General features: G+C 49.3%; 1 protein-coding gene across 3 annotated transcripts in view; it reads left to right on the top strand.

Moving 5' to 3' along the window:
* The first annotated feature begins 2172 nt into the window (after positions 1 to 2172).
* Positions 2173 to 18571, top strand: part of AP1M1 (adaptor related protein complex 1 subunit mu 1) — a 30231-nt gene continuing 13832 nt past the window's right edge. For 2 of the 3 annotated variants that reach the window (XR_004475564.2, XM_004277606.4), the window contains exons 1-5: positions 2173 to 2299; positions 7908 to 8064; positions 10541 to 10608; positions 12335 to 12465; positions 13306 to 13453. Coding sequence is in view for 2 of the 3 variants with exons in the window: in XM_004277606.4 (XP_004277654.1) it covers positions 2258 to 2299; positions 7908 to 8064; positions 10541 to 10608; positions 12335 to 12465; positions 13306 to 13453 (546 nt within the window). In the remaining variant the exon portion in view is untranslated. Of the gene's footprint in view, positions 2300 to 7907; positions 8065 to 10540; positions 10609 to 10676; positions 11112 to 12334; positions 12466 to 13305; positions 13454 to 18571 lie in introns of those variants that run through there. The other variant, XM_033401567.2, reaches the window with a different exon arrangement.

The raw sequence follows: 18571 nt of genomic DNA, 5'->3' as shown, positions 1-18571 counted from the left end.
ACTGCCTTTAGGATTATCACACACAAAGAATGTGCGTACCACAAAACAACTATTCTCCCTCAATTTGGAGAAAATTAGATGACGTGTTTCCACCTGGAGTTTGCAACCTACCTAAAAGAGGTGACATACTCTCTCCTTGGCATGGCTCCTTGTAGTGGATTCCCCCACTGACTGGTAGAAAGGCACTTTCAGGCCTTTGCCATCCATGAGTCAGCAGTTGGGGTCTGTGAGCATGATGCGGTGGCGCTGTGAAAAGCCTGCTTCAGTAGTGGGGAAGACAGCTACTCCAATTCTCCCTGCCCATCAGATCACTCCAAAACTGAGTGACTGAAAACAGTGGAATTTCTCTCTCACAATTCTGTGTATTGACCATGCTCAGCTGGATGGTTCTGCTCCACGAGGTGTAGTTTAGTTCATGTGTAAGTTACATTGACTTGCCTGGGGCCAGAACATCCTCCAGAATCTCCCTTTACATAACCTGTTCCATCGCCAACACAAGTCATTGCCAGACCCACTCTGGGAGGGAATTACACAGGGCACGAACACCAGAAGATGTGGTTTATCGAGGGCCATCACTTATAGTCTACCACAGTGGTTCTCAAAATCTGCATGTTAGGCTCTCCTGGGGAGCATTAAGAACTACTGATGCTGCCTGGGGTGGGGTTCCGTCATGAGATTTTTCAGAGCTCCCCAGGTGACCCCAGCATGCAGCAAAGTTTGAAAAACTCTGGTCTAGCACAATCAGTATGGTCTTTTCTGAGACGTCACAGAGGTCAAATCTGACTTACACATTAACTGCCAAGAATGAAATTCAGATATGATTCAAATTCCTTCCTCCGCATATGGAGAAAAGGAGGTTACAAGTAACTTATGTGTAAACAGTGTTTACTGTGACAGTACTGTTGGCACTTGGAAGTCTTTGTTTCCTCAAAAGACTTTTGTCCTCCTAGCCCCCCGATACTGTATTAAACATTTAAAATGCCCACAGCAAGCCTGAAAAGAAATCCTCCATAATGGAAAGGGTTGCCTCTCCTGGGTGGCTTTTCTTTTTGCCTTATGCTTTTTTGGCATTTCCTCAGTTTTTCTTCAGTGAGATGTACAGTTTTGTAGTTAGAAAAAAGACATGTTTTTCTAAAACACTGCAATAAATTGGGCAAGGTATGAGGCTAGGCACGGTAGGATTTCTTGAGAGGGAGTTGATGTCAAAAAGCCTCAGTTGGCTGCTTTGTGGAAGAATTCTTCCAGCCCAGGATTCACTTGATAACCTTTAAAGATTCCAGTTTTCTTCTCTGGATTTTCTTGCACTTACATCTCTACCCCAAGTAGAGGATGTATAACCACAGAGTTGCAAAAACTATCTTTGAAAACCCCAAGTGGAGGTAGTAGAGAAGATAAAAAAAGAGGCAAGCAGCCTGGGTAAATGGTTCTGATACTGCAGGACTGGGCCCAGGGCACTGTGATGGTTCATTGGGACAGAATGCAGGCATTTCTCCAAAGGCCGAGTATTCATAAAAGCAAATGAGATATAATTCAATTAGATTAATTGGGGTCACAGTTTGCATTACCCACAGTGACCACTAACTACAGAAATAAATCACCTGCTTTTTGCCTAGGTTCAGTGGGGTGTGGCTTTCAGGAGATCATTTCAGGCAATAAACTGAAACACTTGTCCACTGACAAACGTTGACACTGACAGGTGACAGGAACTGACTTGCTACGGCTCAATTGCCAGAAAGTTTAACTTCTTTCCAAGTAACCATCACCTTACCCCTCCCTATAAAGGGTATCACAATTGGTGACTGTATATTTGTTTTCGACTTCCCCACCAGGCTATGGGTTCCATACGGCTGGGCCCCAGGTGGGTTCAACCACAAGGATCTCTTACCTAACTTGGCCCACAAAGTGGGGTTTTCAGCTGCAGGGGCTTCGCCCAGTCTGGCAGCTAGAGTGCCCTGCCTCAGTCGGCCCGGCCCCGCCCCGCCCCGCCCCGCCCCGCCCCTCTCGGCTTACTTCCGGGATGCTTGAGGGAGGAACGGGAAGTTAGGGCGCATTGGACTTACTGCGCCTGCGCACCCTGCGCCCTGCGCCGGCGCATTCTTGGCAGCTCGTTCCCGGCCGGACATAACGGTCCGCGCGAGGTTCCCTGGACCGGAAGTGGAAACGAACTGTCGCGGGGCGCACCCGGCCTGGCTCACCGCCTGGCAGTCCCCGCTGTCGCCGCCGCTCTCGGCCAGTGCCGAGGCTTTCCGCAGCCACCATGTCCGCCAGTGCCGTCTACGTGCTGGACCTGAAGGGCAAGGTACCGAGGGCGCCCCACCTTCCGCGTTGCCAGGCAACTGGCGGGGGCCTCGCCCCATGGGGACCCACCCTGTTGCTAGTTAACCGGCCAATGGGAGCCATCCTGGTCTTAGGCAAGGAAGCCGTTTGGCAGCACCTGAGGCCTCCACCCTGTTGCTAAGTGTCCAGGAAGAGGTCTTAGGTCCGCCTTAGCCCTGCCTCGTTGCTAGATAACGCAGTGGGCTGCCGCCGTTGCCAGGTAACCGGCTGCAAGACCCTCATCCCCCACCCCTGTGGGCTGGCGGCCCAGGCCTCCGTGGGGGCCGGGGAGCGCGGGCCGCAGCCCGCGTGGAAGCCAGGCCTGGCGCCGAGGGGCTGCACGACCCTTGACCAGAGGTGGTGAGGCGTTGCGGGGACAGTGTGCCCTCGGGCCAGTCCCGCCCTCTGGGAGCGCAGCAGCTTATGTTTATTCAGCGATTTTTCTGTGCCAGTCCCTGTAGGGATTTCTTAACGTTCACTGTGACATTGAGTTACAAGAGTCAGGTGAAGTGGGTGGTGGGAGTGCCATTTAACAGAGGGAGAAACTGAGACACAGAGAGGCGATGCAATCTGCCCAAGGTCACACCGGTCACAGAGAAGTGGCAGGTCTAGGAGTTGAACCCAGAATCAAGTGTTCATTCAGCTGATATTTGAGGAGCACCTACTAAGTGCCAGGCAGGGTGCTAAGCTTTGGGCTGCCTTTGGGGAGCAAGATCAGAAATCAGTCCCTGTCCTTCTGGAGCTCAAAATCTGGTGGTAGAGGGACACTGATCTCAAAAAGCACAAATAAATATAAATTGCAGTGGTGGAGCAGTGATGATATAATAGGGAGAGTCAGCCTCTGCTGGGGGTCAGGAAGGGCTGCCCAGGGGGAGTGACAAACCCGGCTGAGACATGAAGGAGGAATTGGACATAACTAGGCCTTGGGTGCCTTTCCCAGGGGTTTTTGGGAAAGCTTCATAAAGGAGGGATCTCAAAACTTTCCAGAAGTGACCTGCTGCCTTCCCCCAAGTCCATCCCAGCTAGAAGCCAAGAGACCTCTTGCACTGGGGAGTAACAAGAATAGGGCAGAACCAACAATATTAAACAAGCCCCACATCAGTGAGTGAGAGAAACACCGGTGTCGGGCCTAGGTGAAGTGGGCAGGAGTTAGCTCAGAAGCAGCAGGGAGTGAAGAGGTGAAGTGACTGTCCCTTGCTGCTCCATTCCCCACCCCCAGCACTTTCCCAGAGTCCCTTAAGTGGGTTGCCTGCCTTGGATGCCACCCAAAGTCAACAGCTAGTGAGACCCAGTACTAGGCTCCCTTCTTCAACCTTCTTGGAGGCAAAGAAAGACACAGGGCACACCAGGGGCTGGGAGGGTGCAGTGTTTCCCAAGTCTTTGTAGCACGTGTTCTTGTTTCCTCCCTGGCCACTGTGTCACCAGAGGTCCTACAGGCTGCCTACTCAGATCACTCATTTCTTCAGCAAACATTTCATGAGCACCTAGTAGGCACCAATTCCAGTGCGGACCATCGCTCTGTGACTGAGGAGTTAGGGCTGAGCTCAAAACCTGTCTCTGCTGCTCAGCTGCATGACCTAGGGCGAGTGTGTGAACTCGCTGAGCAGACGCACCAGGCAGGCTCAGCACCACCCATGGTCCACAGGCCATGTTAGTCCCCACGGACCTTGAGCTCTGGTAGGGGAGGTGCATGGAAGCTGACAGATCCAAGCAGACACATGGATCCAAATGGTCAGATCCCATTAGCCACAAGGACAAGGCCCCAGTAATGCAGTTACCCATCCTCAGTTTGGGCTGGCGGGAGGAGAAATGTTTACGAAAGGCTTCCTGGAGGAGGGAGATGCCAGAGCTGGGAAGGTGACCAGGTGGCAGTCAGGTGAACGCGGAGGTGTCACAGTGGGCCCGCTGGCGCTGGCAAGCCAAAAGTCCTGGGTAATGCTGGAGCCTGGAGGATGATACCAAGAGGGCCGTGGGTGTTGAGGATGTCCAGATGGGAGAGCAGGACAGAGGGAACCACTTTGATCCCAAGAAGGAACAGCCACCATAGGAGACAATAGCCTGGAAGAAGTATGATTATACGTGCCTTTCAGGAAGCTCCTGAGGCAGCTGTGGGTTTGCCTCCCATCCTCAGTGACCATCACGCCATTTATTATTCCACTCCCCATGGACCTCATGTTTTGAAAGTTTGCCTTCTGCGCAGACTTCATTTAATAAAAAATAAAGTCAGGAAATTCACAACCACATATCTACCTGCCAGCCAGAGCCTCTGATCACCAAGGAAACCAGCGGGGCCACATTCAGCTGATAGAAAGCCATCCATGGATATTTCTCTGCCCTTATCTTTCTTGCTTCTTTGCAGCTTCTGACACCACTACTACGCTCCTCCTCAGCAGGCTTCTGTTGGCCTCGAGGTTGCTGTGCTCTCTGTTTTCCCCGTTTCTCTCACTGACTGCTGCCCCTCATCTTCTGCCCTCCCCTTGGACGTCGGCTCCTCATGCTTGGGCCTGGCGTGCCTCCCGTACTGTTGCTCTCCTTGAGGCAGACTTTGATTTATGTCACTGTGCCAATGACTCTCAAATTTGTTCCAAAGTCCAGAGCACTTATCTGGAGATCCACAGGCCTCCAGGACACCTTGGAGGTCTCACGGCCACTGCAAACTTGGCATTTCCCCAGATGAGCTCCCCGCCACCTGCCAGCCCTTCTCTCTCTCCCCATCTCAGTGATTGATACCACTATCCATGCAGCTGCCCACATTGGAGACATGGGCATTATCCTGGCCTCCTTTTCCTCACTGCCATGTTCACTGCACAGACTTTACTGAGCAGCTACTATGGGCCAGGCTCTGTTGTGGGTGCTGGGACACAGCCGTAAACGAGACGAAAGTGGTCACTGTTCTCAGGGAGTGTTAGACTCTGGTAGAAGCGACAGATGATAAATGAGGTTATGAATATATAATGCAGTGGTGATGTGGGCAGTGAAGGTAAAGTGGGCTTGGGAGTGGAAAGGGGCAGGATATGATCTTAGCCATGGTGAGCAGGGAAGACTTCTTGGAGGAGGTGCCATCTGAGCTCAGGTCTGAGAACCGAGAAGATCTAGGCCAGGGCATTCTGGGCAGAGGGAACTGCAAGTGCAAAGTCCCTGAGGCAGGAGCAAATGTAGATTGCTTAGAGAGAGCTAGGGTGCTGACCAGGATGGCTGGAATGGGGTGAGTCTGGGGAGCATGGATGGAGAGGCATTGGAGGGGCTGTGAAGACATGCCATGGGGATGGACTTGCAGTTTGTTCTGTATGAGGGGAGGCTGGGGCAGCAGCAGTTTAAACAAGAAGCAATCTGATCTGATTCTGTTTAAGAACACCTGTCTCACTGTCTGCGAGGAAGGAATTGTGGGGTCAGGATCAGCAGCAAGGGTTTGAGGATTGTCCCCTCGTTGCCTGCCTCCCTCCAATCTGTCCTGTCTCCTGCCTTTGTCCTGACCTACAGCCTGAGCTCCGAGGCTGCCCCTACTCTACCTAACCAGTGCTCCTAGGTGTGCCCACATGGGCTGCACCCTTAACCCCATGGCTTTAGCCACATTGGTCCCTCTGCTTCTATCCTGCCTGTCCCCTCAGGCCTCAGTTTGAAGGTCATACCCTTGCAGAGTCTCTCATTTCCCCCTGACCAGCTGTCTCAGTGCAGGGACCCTGTTTGTCTTGGTCACCCCTGTGTCTCCAGGCCCAGCATGATGTATGGTAGACGGTATGAATGAGTGGACCTCTCTGCAGCCTTGGTGATGAAGGTGAGCAAAATAAATTGCTCCCTGCTCTTTCCTTTGAACACACTGGGGGCCCGGGGACTCCATGCCCGTGGCATCCCCCAAAATTGGATACATGGGGTAGAAGGTGGGCTTGGGAAGCCCAGGAAAGCAATATTTATCAAGCAGAAGTGGCCCTGAAGGGAGTGAGAAGTGGGGTTAGAATCCTGGCTCACCTTTGTTCACTGTGTGACCTCAGGCAGGTGGTGCCACCTCTCTGGACATCACTGTCCATCTCTTTAAAAATATCAGTCCTGCTTCATGGTGGGGGGAGTATATGAGGCAATATATACTCCTGGCAAAGAATATATGAGAGGGTATGTGGGAATCCCTGTGCCAGGGCCTGGTCCAGGTACCCACAAGCTCACCCATTGGGTGCTGAGTCTCTAAGAGGCCTTCTGAACAGCAGTGAGGGCACAGGGTCCCTTGCCCATAGGCCACAAAGGAGAAACTAGAAAAGGAAGGTTCTCTCTCACCTGCTCACTCGTCTGCGCTCTCTCTCTCTCTCTCTCTCTGTCTCTCTGTCTCTCTCTGGCTTGTACAGTAAGACAATGTATCTTATGAAACTACAGGTTCTGAGGCAGGCGGCTCCCAGACTGGTCAGCTCTGTGGTGTCATTCTCAGCATATTACTGAGTTATACTGCCAGCTGTCCTCATGGACACACAAGAGTGGCAGCAGCTCTAGGCGGCATCTCCAAATGGGGCCTTGCTCAGAATGGCATAGCTTCACACCTCCTTTTTCATTCCTTCAGGGAGGTGTAACTTCCATGTAACAGACTGTGTTTATTTAAAGCATATAGTTTGATGAGTTCAGTCATTGTGTATACCCAGGAAACCATAAACACATATTCTATCACCCCCTAAAGCTTCCTCACACCCGTCTGTATCCAGCCTGTCCCCAGGCAGCCACTGATGTGTTTTCTGTTACCATTTCCCAGGATTTATTTATTTCAGTGGAATCACGTAGATATGTTCTTCATTGTCTGGTTTCTTTCACTCGGCTCAGTGATCCTGAGATTCTCTCATGCTGTTGCCAGTGTCAGTAGTCATTCCTTTTCATAGCTGAGGAGTGTTCCATGGTGTGGCTGGACAGTTTATGTCTCCATTCACCTGTTGAAGGACGTTGGCATTCTCGCCAGCCTGAGTCTTTTTAAAATAAGCTGCTGTGAACATCCATGCATGCATCTTCATGTGGACGTATGGTTCCTTTCTCTTGGGTGAATACCTAAGAGAGTAATGGCTGGGTTATAAGCTGGATTATAACTTTCTGAGAACCTGTCAAACTTTACCAAAGTGGTTGTCCCATTTTCCTTTCCTATCGGCAGTGATGTTTCACATCCAAACCCACAGGCCATGAGAGAGAGATGAGGAGAAGAGCTTCTCTTCAGGCCACAGGCAGGTTCTGGTAGATGTGAACACTTAGCAGTGTCCCTCTCCTGACACAGACAGAAGAGCAGGGCTCGTTAGCACAGAAAGGCTCTGAGAAGATCTGCAATGAGAGCCTATGGGACATTGTTTAACCTGGCATCTCCCCAGTGACGCGGTCCTGGACTCTTGCCCCATAGCCCCCCTCCACGCTCCCTCTGGGAAGATTCCCACTGGCCCCTGAGGAAGTTCACTTGGCGAAATGCTTTCCTTGAGGAATCCCCTGGGGGATGGAGATCAGATGGCCCTTTGATGGACAGGTGTGTTTGGGGTCCCTGGAGGGAAGGAAGCTGGTGCGTCTCACCCGCCACCCCAGCCATCCAGCTGGTGGAACTCAAGATGAAAGTGTCTTCCCTGTCTTCCACCGCCATCCAGGTACTCATCTGCCGGAACTACCGCGGTGACGTGGACATGTCGGAGGTGGAGCACTTCATGCCCATCCTGATGGAGAAAGAGGAGGAGGGGATGCTGTCACCTATCCTGGCCCATGGGGGAGTCCGCTTCATGTGGATCAAGCACAACAACCTGTATCGTATCCCTTGGCTAGGGGGCTCCCAGGGGGCCCCGTGTGGACATGTGTGTGCATTCACACACACGTGCAACTGAGGGCTGCCGGCCCCTGACCCGGCTGACCCAGGGCTGGCTCAGGCCAGTGGGGCCCATGAGGCACAGCCCTGTCTTTCTGGAGCTCCCTGCTGCCCAAGGATGACCAGTGTGACAGAGGTCCAGGGAGCCAGGAAGGGTTCCCTGAGGAGGTGACATCCTGGAGGAGACCTGCAGGAAGGCCAGGTGTCTGCCAGCCACGGGAGTTGGCCGGCACGAGGAGCACTAGCCCAGGCGAAGTCTCATTCCGAAGCTGTAGTGGGGGGTGACTGGAGCCCTGGAGGGGGTTGCATGGTAGGAGCAGGGCCCAAGTGGTCAGCAGGGTGTGCACTGCAAGGCCTCATAGGAAATCACCTTAAGTGTGTTGGGAAGTCTTCGGAAGGTTTCAGGCAGAGGGGTGACACGGGCACGTTTGCATTTTCTGAAAGTCTCTGGCTGCTGAGTGGATGCCAGACTGCAGGGATCAGAAGTGGACATAGGGAGGGGTGGGGAGGCGGAGGTGGGCGGGGTGGTGGCCTGGATCATGAAGGGTGGTGGGAGGGGAGAGATTCCTCCCAACCCTGCCCAGATCTCAGAGCCCCCCGTGCTCAGGCTCACGTGGAGACCTGGCTGAGGCAGTTTCCATCCGTGAGGTCTGACCAGCCCCGCATGGCTTTGGTCAGGCACATTCTGGTATCCGCACTGCTGCAAGAAGGGCATGGCTTTGCAGCACACAGCCCTGTTCAGACCCAAGCTCCAGTAGCTATGTGACTGGAGGCAAGTCCTCACCTTCCCACAGTCCAGTGAGAGCAGGACTGTTAGGGTCCGTTGAGCTGGTGCAGATGCATCACCCCCAGCAGACGCGGGTTCTCTCCCCTTTCCCGTGTTCATGGAGACACACAGGACCTCGCTAGTGCAGGTGTGGTCCATGGGCCCGAGCATCCCCTGGGAGCCTTTTGGAAATGCAGAATCCCAGATGCGATGCAGCCTTGCTGGGTCAGAATCTGCATTGTAGCAAGGCCATCCCTAGTGATTTGTGTACATGTTACAGGGTGGGAGGTGTTGGCCTGGGACCTTCATCCAGTGCCCTGAGGTCTGGCTCCCTTCATCGTGCCTTTGTTTCTTCACCCCTCTCTGGAAGGCCTCAGGGGCAGCTCTGTAGAGTATGGTAGGTGGCCTGTGAGCCAAGAGTTGGCTGTCTTGGAAGCTGCCCTGGGTCTGGGCAGTGGTTGCCCGGGTATGGAGAGGAGGGAGGGGCAGCTGTGTCAGCGCAGCAGGAGCCGTCAGACCAGTTTCCAGCTGGGCCCCAGTGTCTCACGCATGGGCAGCCAGGGAGGAGACATCGAGGGCTTGCCCCTCTGGGTGCCAGTGCCCAGCACACCCTGCCTGAGTTCCAGCCTGAGTTCCATCGTCAGGTGGCAGTTTCCAGCAAGGCCCAGCCATGAGGGTCAGAGGTGCCCTCTGCCCCTCCTTAGAGAGCACCTGGATGGCATGTTGCCCGGACTAGAGGTGGGAAGCCAGCACTCCTTTGACTGGCCCAGCTCCATTTCCTGGGGCCCTGCGCTGGGCCAGCTGAGGCAGGAAGTGAGGTAGAGGCAGTCCCTTTCTCCCTCCCAGAGCTCACAGCTTGGCACTGGAGTGGCACAGGCTTGTTGTGAATGGCCAGGGCGCAGTGCACAGGAACTGGCCTCCCTGGGTGGCTTGAGGCCCTTTAAGGAAAGAGGAACAGGAAGTGCCCAGTATACACTGACCCCAAGAGGTGAGGACATACCCCGACCCCCACCGCCGTCCCCCCTGCCCCCCCCGGCCATCAGAGGGAGTGTGCCAGACACTTTACATACATCACCTCAGTAAATCCACTCTCAGGCCCCCATCATACTAGTGAGAAAGTGGAGGCTTCATTCAAAGGTTTGCTTCAGGGGCAAAGGCTCAAAGAAAGGCTTGAGGTAGAATTGGCCCCGGCTGCTTCCGCCGGAGCCTGCCTGGGGAGCCCTGGACCTCAGGAGGGTCACGTAAGCGATGGGCTTTGGAGAAGGGCCGACTGTGCTCCTGCTTTCCGCTTCTGGATGACCCGCACTACCTCCTCCTGCCCCAGGCTGCTCGTCCCACCTGAAGTGCCCTCTACCACACCCTGGGCTTCAGCCCTCAGCTCAGGCATCACCTCCTCAGGGCAGCCCCCGCTACCCAGCAGCTGGGGTGGGTTCCCTGTGCCCCCTGCTGCCCCTCTGTCAGCTGAGCGCTCCCTGGGAGCCGGGACCTCCTCTGGCTGTAACTGCTGTGTCCCAGGCCCAGCTCAGACCAGGAGGTCGGTAACCCGCTGAGGGCCGAGTCATGGCTTGGGGTGGCTCCAAAACATGCAGTGAACTGGGGTCTGTGGGGTGGCAGCCCAGGCCTCTGACTGCTCCTTGACTGCAGCCGCCATGCAGTGGTCGCCACCTCTAAGAAGAACGCGTGCGTGTCACTGGTGTTCTCCTTCCTCTACAAGGTGGTGCAGGTGAGTTGAGCCACAGGGGTATCCGTCACCCTGTCACTGCAGTGTGCCTCACCATACCAGCCTCCCGAGGGCTGCAGCATCCCTAGGGAGTTTGGAGCTGGAACCCCAGAAGTGAGATGGGGGAGCTCCACGTGATCCGTGAGTGGGATTCTGTGGCCTTAGTTGCCCCTCTGCCTGGTGAAGAGAGGAAAGCGAACGGGAGGTGGGGCTCAGGCCAGGTGCGCCATGACTCCAAGAGGGACAGGTATGCCCCCTAGCTGGCTGTGGAAGGGTGGAGGGTAACCAGATGAGTCAGAGATTAGGAAGGTGGGATAAGCAGGAGGAGGGCGGAGCCAAGTTCTGTTCGGAATCTTGTGGGGGCGGGGCCTAAACACAGAGGCCTGAGGCCCTACCTTGGAGAGAGGTGACACACAGCAGGCCCAGCTGACAGCTGGGGAGGCAGAGAGCAGCACATGCAAAGGCTCTGGTGGGGGAGTGCACGTGGTGCAGTCAGGGAACATCAGGTGGGCCAGTGTGCTCAGGACAGAGTGTGGGGCTGCTATCAGCAAGGTGACAGGGCTAGACCATAGGGGTGGGCAGGGGCGGGATGTACAGGGCCTAGTGAGGAGTTCAGATTTCATTCCAAGTCTCGAGAGAGATGGTGGAGGGCACTAAGCAGGAGACTGACAAGACCTGATTCGAGGTAAGATCATCTCTGGCTGCTGAGTAGAAAAAGCACTTGAAGGCAGCTGGGAGGCCAGGCCGATTTCCAGGAGAGAGATAGAGGGGCGCGGCCAAAGTGGGGGCTGTGGGGTTGAAGAAAGCGGGCGGCGGGCCCAGGAGGCCTGGGGTGGGCCCAGGAAAGCTTTCATCCCTCAGATGGTGCCCTGTGCAGCCCGATCAGGAGCCATCTACGCCAGACGCTGGGGAACAGGCTGGTGTGGGCAGTGAGGACATGGGGGCAGGAGAGCAGCATGTCCCCCGGGGAGGCCCCGGGTGCAGGCTGAGGAGTAGGCCTGCATTCCAGAGCTGTTGCAGGCCGGGCTGCGCTGCCTGTGATTTCAGAGGAGAGGCCCAGCGGTTGCAGTCCTGGGGTGTGGAGACGGGGAAGCGGGAAGGAGGAAGGTTCTCCTCCCTGAAGTGTTTGGCATTGCCTTTCTGCTTCAGTGTTTGTGCTCATGAAAGAGCTTTGACCAAGCTCCTCTTCCCTTTGTCTCCTTTGGCATCCCTGCTTTGATCCTCTTAATTTTCTGTTGAAATGGGGCAGATTCGTCTGCAGGCACAGCTGTACAGACTGGAGTTCAGGGAGGCCAGAGGAGGCTGGAAGAGCCACTTGTCCCCTCCGCAGTGGTTCTTGTCCCTCACCTGAGTCACTCCTGGCTCAGAGGCAAAGGGTGATAGTTACAGTCAGGATTAAAGAGAAGATGGGAAGGGGCCCCAGGCCTGAGAGTGTCTGTCAGGGAGGGGAGGAGAGTGGGCCCGCAGGGGTGGGGCTTCTGACCAGGCCTGACGCCTGTACTCCCCCAGCCTGGTTCCTGCCTCATAGGCGGCCACTGCTGTCCTCCTGCCCACATTCCCTGAGCCCAAGGCCTCGTCCATAGCACTCTGGGAAACGGGTGAACGCAGCTTGTGGACAAAAGGGTTGTTAGCAGGGGCCTCAGGGCACGAAGGGCAAATGAACTCGTGCAAACGTTCATCCCCTCCTCGTCCTTCCTCTCAACGATCTGCCCCCCACGCAACACCACAGGTATTTTCGGAATATTTCAAGGAGCTGGAAGAGGAGAGTATCCGCGACAACTTCGTCATCATCTACGAGCTGCTGGATGAGCTCATGGACTTCGGCTACCCCCAGACCACAGACAGCAAGATCCTGCAGGAGTGAGTGGGTGGGATGGGGCCCGGGGATGGGGGGCAGGGGTCAGGCCCCTCCTGGGTGACGTCACAACATTGATGTCGTCAGCAGGTTTGGAGGTGGAGGAAGCAAACGTATGTTCATGTTGTTGGTCCCCCTGCCCTGTCTCCAGCTGCACCAGAAGTTTACTAAGTCACTGGGACAGTTGTGGGTCCTTTTTCCACGCAGCATCCGTGCGTAGCATGAGCATTTTTCCTGTTGCGAGGTCTTCATTTCCATCCACAGAAGTGTGCTAAATGGCTTGTTATTAGGGAGTCACCTGCCTTTGTTTTTATTGTCATAAATGAAGCTATGATGAAAAATCTCCCTCCTTTGGAATCCTGCCCATCAAGTAACAGTCACCGTGGATTAAGCACTTCCTGTGAACCAGGCCCTGTGCAAGCACTTTTTTCACTCCATTCACAATCAGGGGTGCTGTTTTCCCATTTTACAGGGGAGCAGAGGGACACTCAGAGAAGCCACATGAACTTCAGCACATCTCACATCCGTTGTTCCCCAAGTGGAATCAGGGTCACCAGGTTACACCCCTAGGAGGTTGGTCCCTTCTGCACCCCCAGCAGGGGAGCACTTCATGCCCACTTCTTGTTTTCCTCACCAACGCTGTCTCCTTGGCTCCCTAAAAGTGACCACTCTGCACTCACTGTAACTGAAGAGTTTGTTGGAGGCTTTGGAAATCGTAAGATATTCTTGTGTTAAACAGCCTCAGGTGAAACCAGAGCCTGCCTTTCCTGGCGCCTGCTACAGGGAGGGGCTGTTTTGAAGAATGTCTGTGCCTGAGCTGCTTAACTGTGAGCCCGGGCCCACAGGTACATAACTCAGGAAGGCCACAAGTTGGAAACAGGGGCCCCACGGCCCCCAGCCACCGTCACCAACGCAGTGTCCTGGCGCTCTGAGGGCATCAAGTACCGGAAGAACGAGGTGTTCTTGGACGTCATTGAGTCTGTCAATCTCCTGGTAGGCTTCCTTTTCTTTTTTTAAAATTTTATCTTCTCCATGATTGGAAATAAAAGCAGCTCTACTTTTAAAACTAGCAAGGCCCTGAGAAACAGGTAGTTTCTGTGTGATAGCAGATCAGCAGGATTCAGGTTGGGCTGCTCATTGCAATGTGAGCTTGTTTTATCTTCATTAGTTTCTGTTCTTATTTAGAGTGAATGCATGCACATCATTAAAAAAACAAAAAAGCAGTGTATAGACTTTGAAAGTGAAGGGCTTTGTTATCAGAAAGGCCACATCGCTTAGGGATTCATTGTCATCCTTTGGGACCTCGTGCTGTAGATATACAGACATACCTTGTTTTTCTGTGAAACTGAGAACATAAGATGTAGTTCTCCTGTGACTTGTTTTGGGGGTTTTTTGATTTTTGGTTTTTACTGTTTTGTGTATGTTTGTTTGTTTTTTAATTTTATTTTTTAAGTGACTATTTGGTAATTGACCATATTTTCTATGAATTTTAGCACATGTACAGATTTGTGTACCCATTATCATAACCAGGAATCAGAACAGCTTCATCACCTCAGAAACCTCCCTGGATGCTGCCTCTTGGTAGTCACACCCTCCTGCCTGTTCCCAACCCCTGGCAACTGCTGATCTGGTCTTCATCACTATAGTTCTGTCTTTTTGAGATTGTTGTATGAGTGGAATCATACAGTGTGTGTCACTTTGAATCTAGCTTCTTTCAGTATAACGCCTTTGAGATTCATCCAAGTTGCTCTGTTATCAAAAGTTTATTTCTTCTTATATTTGTTTATTTTATATGTTGAACTACAGTATGTTTATCCATTCACGCATCAAAGGACATCTGGGTTGTTTCCAACGTTTGGCAGTTGTTAAAAGAGTTGCTATAAACATTTCATGTATAGGTTTGTGTGTGGACAGAAGTTTTCATCTCTCTACGGCAGATACCCTGCAGTGGGATTGCTGGGTCATATGGTAAGTGTATGTTTAACTGTGTAAGAAACTGCCAAACTGTTTTCCAGAGTGGCTGTTAACATTTTTGCATTTTCACCAGTAGCAGATGAGAGTTCCGGTTGCTCCACATCCTTGATCAACATTTTTATTTCTGTCATCCTAATAGGTGTCTCATCATGGCTTTAATGTGCATTTCCCTAATGGTTAATGATGTTGAGCATCTTTCTATGTGCTTCTTTGGCATCATTATGCTCTTTGGAGAAGTGTCTCTTCATATCTTCTGATCATTTTTGAGTTGTTTGTTTTCTGATTGTTGAGTTTTGAAAGTTCTTTATATATTCTGGATAAAGTCTTCTGTCACATATGTGATTTGCAAATATTTTCTCCTAGTCTGTCACTTTTCTTTTCATTCTATTGGCATTGTCTTTCACGGAGCAAAAGTTTTTAATTTTGAGAAAGTCCAAATGTCAGTTTTTTAAATTGATTAAGCTTTTGGTGCCATGTCTGAGAACTCATTGTCAAACCCAAGGTCACATAGATTTTCTCCTAAATTTTCTTCTAAAAGTTTTATAGTTTTACATTTAGGTCTATGATATTTTTGACTTAAATTTTATTTGAGGTGTGAGGCATATATCCATTTTTTTGCATATTGAACATTTTTTTTCATTTGTTGTAAAATCATTTTGGAAAATATTATCCTTTTTCCATTGAATTGCTTTTGCATTTTTGTCGAAGAACAATTGGCCATATTGTGCAACTCTATTTCTGGACTCTGTTCTTTTCCATCGATCTGTATATCTGTTCCTTCACCAATAACCACACTGTCTTGATAACTGTAACTTTATAGTAAGTCTGAAAATCAGATAATGTGACTCTCACAACATTCTTCTTTTTCAAAATTGTTCAGCTCTTTAGTTCCTTTGTGTAGAGTTTTAGAATCAGCTTGTCTGGGATTTTGATTGGTGTTGTGTTAAATAACTCTATTAATCAATTTGGGGAGATTTGATATCTTTAGTATATTAAGTCTCACAATCCATGAGTGCAGTATGTCTCTCTCTATATATTTAGGTCATCTTTGATTTCTTTCATCAGCATTTTCTAGTTTTTACCATGTACAAATTTTTTGTTATATTTATACCTAAGTATTTCATTTTTTGGAAGCCATTGTAAATTGCTTATTTTTAATTTTATTTGGTAGAATTCACCTGCAAAACTATCTGAGCCTGGAGATTTATTTATTTATTTATTTTATTTTTTTATTTTTTTTTACTTTTATTTTTATTTTTTTTTAACATCTTTATTGGGGTATAATTGCTTTACAATGGTGTGTGGAGATTTATTTTTCAGTACGAATTTCAATTATTTAATGGTTATAGGATTATTTGGATTTTCTGTTTCATCTCGAGTGAGTTTTGGTAGTTTGCTGTTTTTAAGAAATTGATCTATTTCATCTAAGTCACTGAGTTTCTATGCACAGTGTTGTTTATAGTATTCCCTTATTACCTTTTTCATGTGTACAGGGTCTGTACTGATACACTCTCTTTCATTTCCGATATTGGTAATTTATGTTCTTTCTTTTCTCTTTGTCAATCTTATGAGAGGTTTATCTGTTTTATTGATTTTCACAAAGAATCAACTTTTGATTTCATTGATTTCCTCTATTATTTTTCTGTTTTCAATCACAGTGATTTCTGCTCTTATCTCTAATATTTTCTTCCTCATGATTTTGGCTTATTTTGCTCTTCTTTTTCTAGTTTCTTAAAGTGGAAACTAAAGATACTAATTTGAAACGTTCTTCTTTTCTAATATAAACATTTAATGCTATAAATTTCTCTCTAAGCACTACTTTAGCTGTATCCTACACTGATATGTTGGATATTCATTTTTGTTCAAAATATTTTCAAATTTCCCTTGAGACTTTCTTTTTGACCCATGGCTTATTTAATAAAAGTGTTGTTTAATTTCTAAATGTTTGCAGGTTTTTCTGTTATCTCATTGTCATTGATTTTTTAAAAGATTTATTTATTATTTATTTATATATATTTTTTATTATTTATTTTTGGCTGCATCAGGTCTTAGTTGCAGCATGTGGGATCTTCATTGTGGCGCACGGGCTTCTCTCTACTGTGGCGTGCAGGTTTTCTCTTCTCTAGTTGTGGCGCCCAGGCTCCAGGGTGCATGGGCTCTGTAGTTGTGGTGCGCAAGTTCCAGAGCACATGAGCTCTGTAGTTTGAGGCACACAGGCTCTCTAGTTGAGGCGCACAAGCTCAGTAGTTGTGGCACGTGGGCTTATTTGCCCTGTGGCACGTGGGATCTTAGTTCCCTGACTAGGGATCGAACCCACGTCCCCGGCATTGTAAGGAGGATTCTTTACCACTGGACCACCAGGGAAGTCCCTGTCATTGATTTTTAATTTAATTCTATCATTGTCTGAGAATATAGTTTATATACTGTCAATTCTTTAAAGTGTGTTAAGGTCTGTTTTAATGATCCAGAATATGATCTATCTTGGTGAATGTTCCATGTACCCTTGAAAAAAATGTATATTCTGCTCTTGTTGGGGAGAGTGTTCTGTAAATACCAATTAAATCCAGTTGGTTAATGGCATTGTTCAATTCTTCTAGCAATTCTTGCTAATTTTCTGTCTACTGGTTCTACCTGTTACTGAGGAGCATTAAAATCTCCAGCTAGGGCTTCCCTGGTGGCGCAGTGGTTGAGAGTCCGCCTGCCGATGCAGGGGACATGGGTTCGTGCCCCGGTCCGTGAGGATCCCACATGCCGCGGAGCAGCTGGGCCCGTGAGCCATGGCCGCTGAGCCTGCGCGTCCGGAGCCTGTGCTCCGCAACGGGAGAGGCCACAACAGTGAGAGGCCCGCGTACCGCAAAAAAAAAAAAAAAAAAAAATCTCCAGCTGTAATTGTGAATTTGTCTGTGTCTTTGCTTCACATATTTTGAAGTTCTGTTATTAGGTGCAAATGGATTTAGGATTCTTCTGTTTTCTGGGTGAACTGACCCCTTTATCATTATATAATGTCCCTCTTTATTCCTGATAATTTTTTTGCTCTGAGGTCTGTTTTGCTATTAATATTGTCACTCCAGAATTCTTTTGATTAGTGTTTACATGGTATATGTCTTTCTATCCTTTTACTCCTTTTTTTTTAATCCTTTTACTTTTAACTTACCTGTGCCATATATCTTGTAGAAAACATATAATTGAGTCATTTTTTAAATCCATTCTGACAGTCTCTGTCTTTTATATATTTAGAGCATTTATACTTACTGTAACTGTTAATTTGCTTGGATTAAAATATACCACTTTATTACTTGCCTTCTGTTTTTCATTCCTTTGTTTCCTTTTCCTATCTTTCTGTGATCTTTTTGAACATTTGTAGTGTTCCATTTTGTTTCTTCACTCTATCTTTTTTTTCTTCGTATAGTTATTTTAGTGGTTGCTATAAAATACTCTACTTAGAGTTAATATTTTACAGCTTCAATTGGAATTTAGAAACTTTACTGCCCCATTATAGAGTTGTCCTGTATATTCATCTATATACATTGAAAACCATATCAGACAGTGTTAAAATTTTTGCTTTCGATTGTCAAACATACTTTAAAGAACTCAAGAGGAGAAAAAGAAGACTCTCGACCATATTTACCCAGATATTTACTATTTCTGTTGCTCTCCCCTCATTTCCAATTTTCCAGGTTTCCTTCTGGTACAATTTCAGTTCCATCTAAAAAGATTCTTCTAGCAATTCTTTCAAAACAGGCCCACTGGCTACAGATTCCCTTCGTTTTCCTTCATCTGAGAATGTCTTTATTTCATCTTCATTCCAAAAGGATATTGTCACTGGATATCAAATTCTGGGTTAACAAGTTCTCTTTTAGTACCTTAAAAATGTTGTGTCACTTCCTTCTGGACTCCATGGTTTCTGATGAAAATACACAGTCACTCGAATCGGTATTCCCCTGTAGGTAATGTGTTGTTTTTCTCTGGCTGTTTTCCACATTTTTTCTTTGTCTTTAGTTTTCAGCAGATAGCTTATGATGTGTCTAGGTATGGAGATCTTTGGATTCCTACTGTTTGGGGCTTGTTCAGCTTCTTGGATCTGTAGATTTACATATTTTACCAAACTTGGGATGTTTTCATCCATTATTTCTTAAA

The sequence above is a fragment of the Orcinus orca genome, chromosome 3 (assembly GCF_937001465.1).
Source record: "Orcinus orca chromosome 3, mOrcOrc1.1, whole genome shotgun sequence".
NCBI classification, from domain to species: Eukaryota; Metazoa; Chordata; class Mammalia; order Artiodactyla; family Delphinidae; genus Orcinus; species Orcinus orca.
The sequence above is the reverse complement of the archived record's forward strand: the minus strand, read 5'-3'. Positions and strand labels throughout refer to the sequence as shown.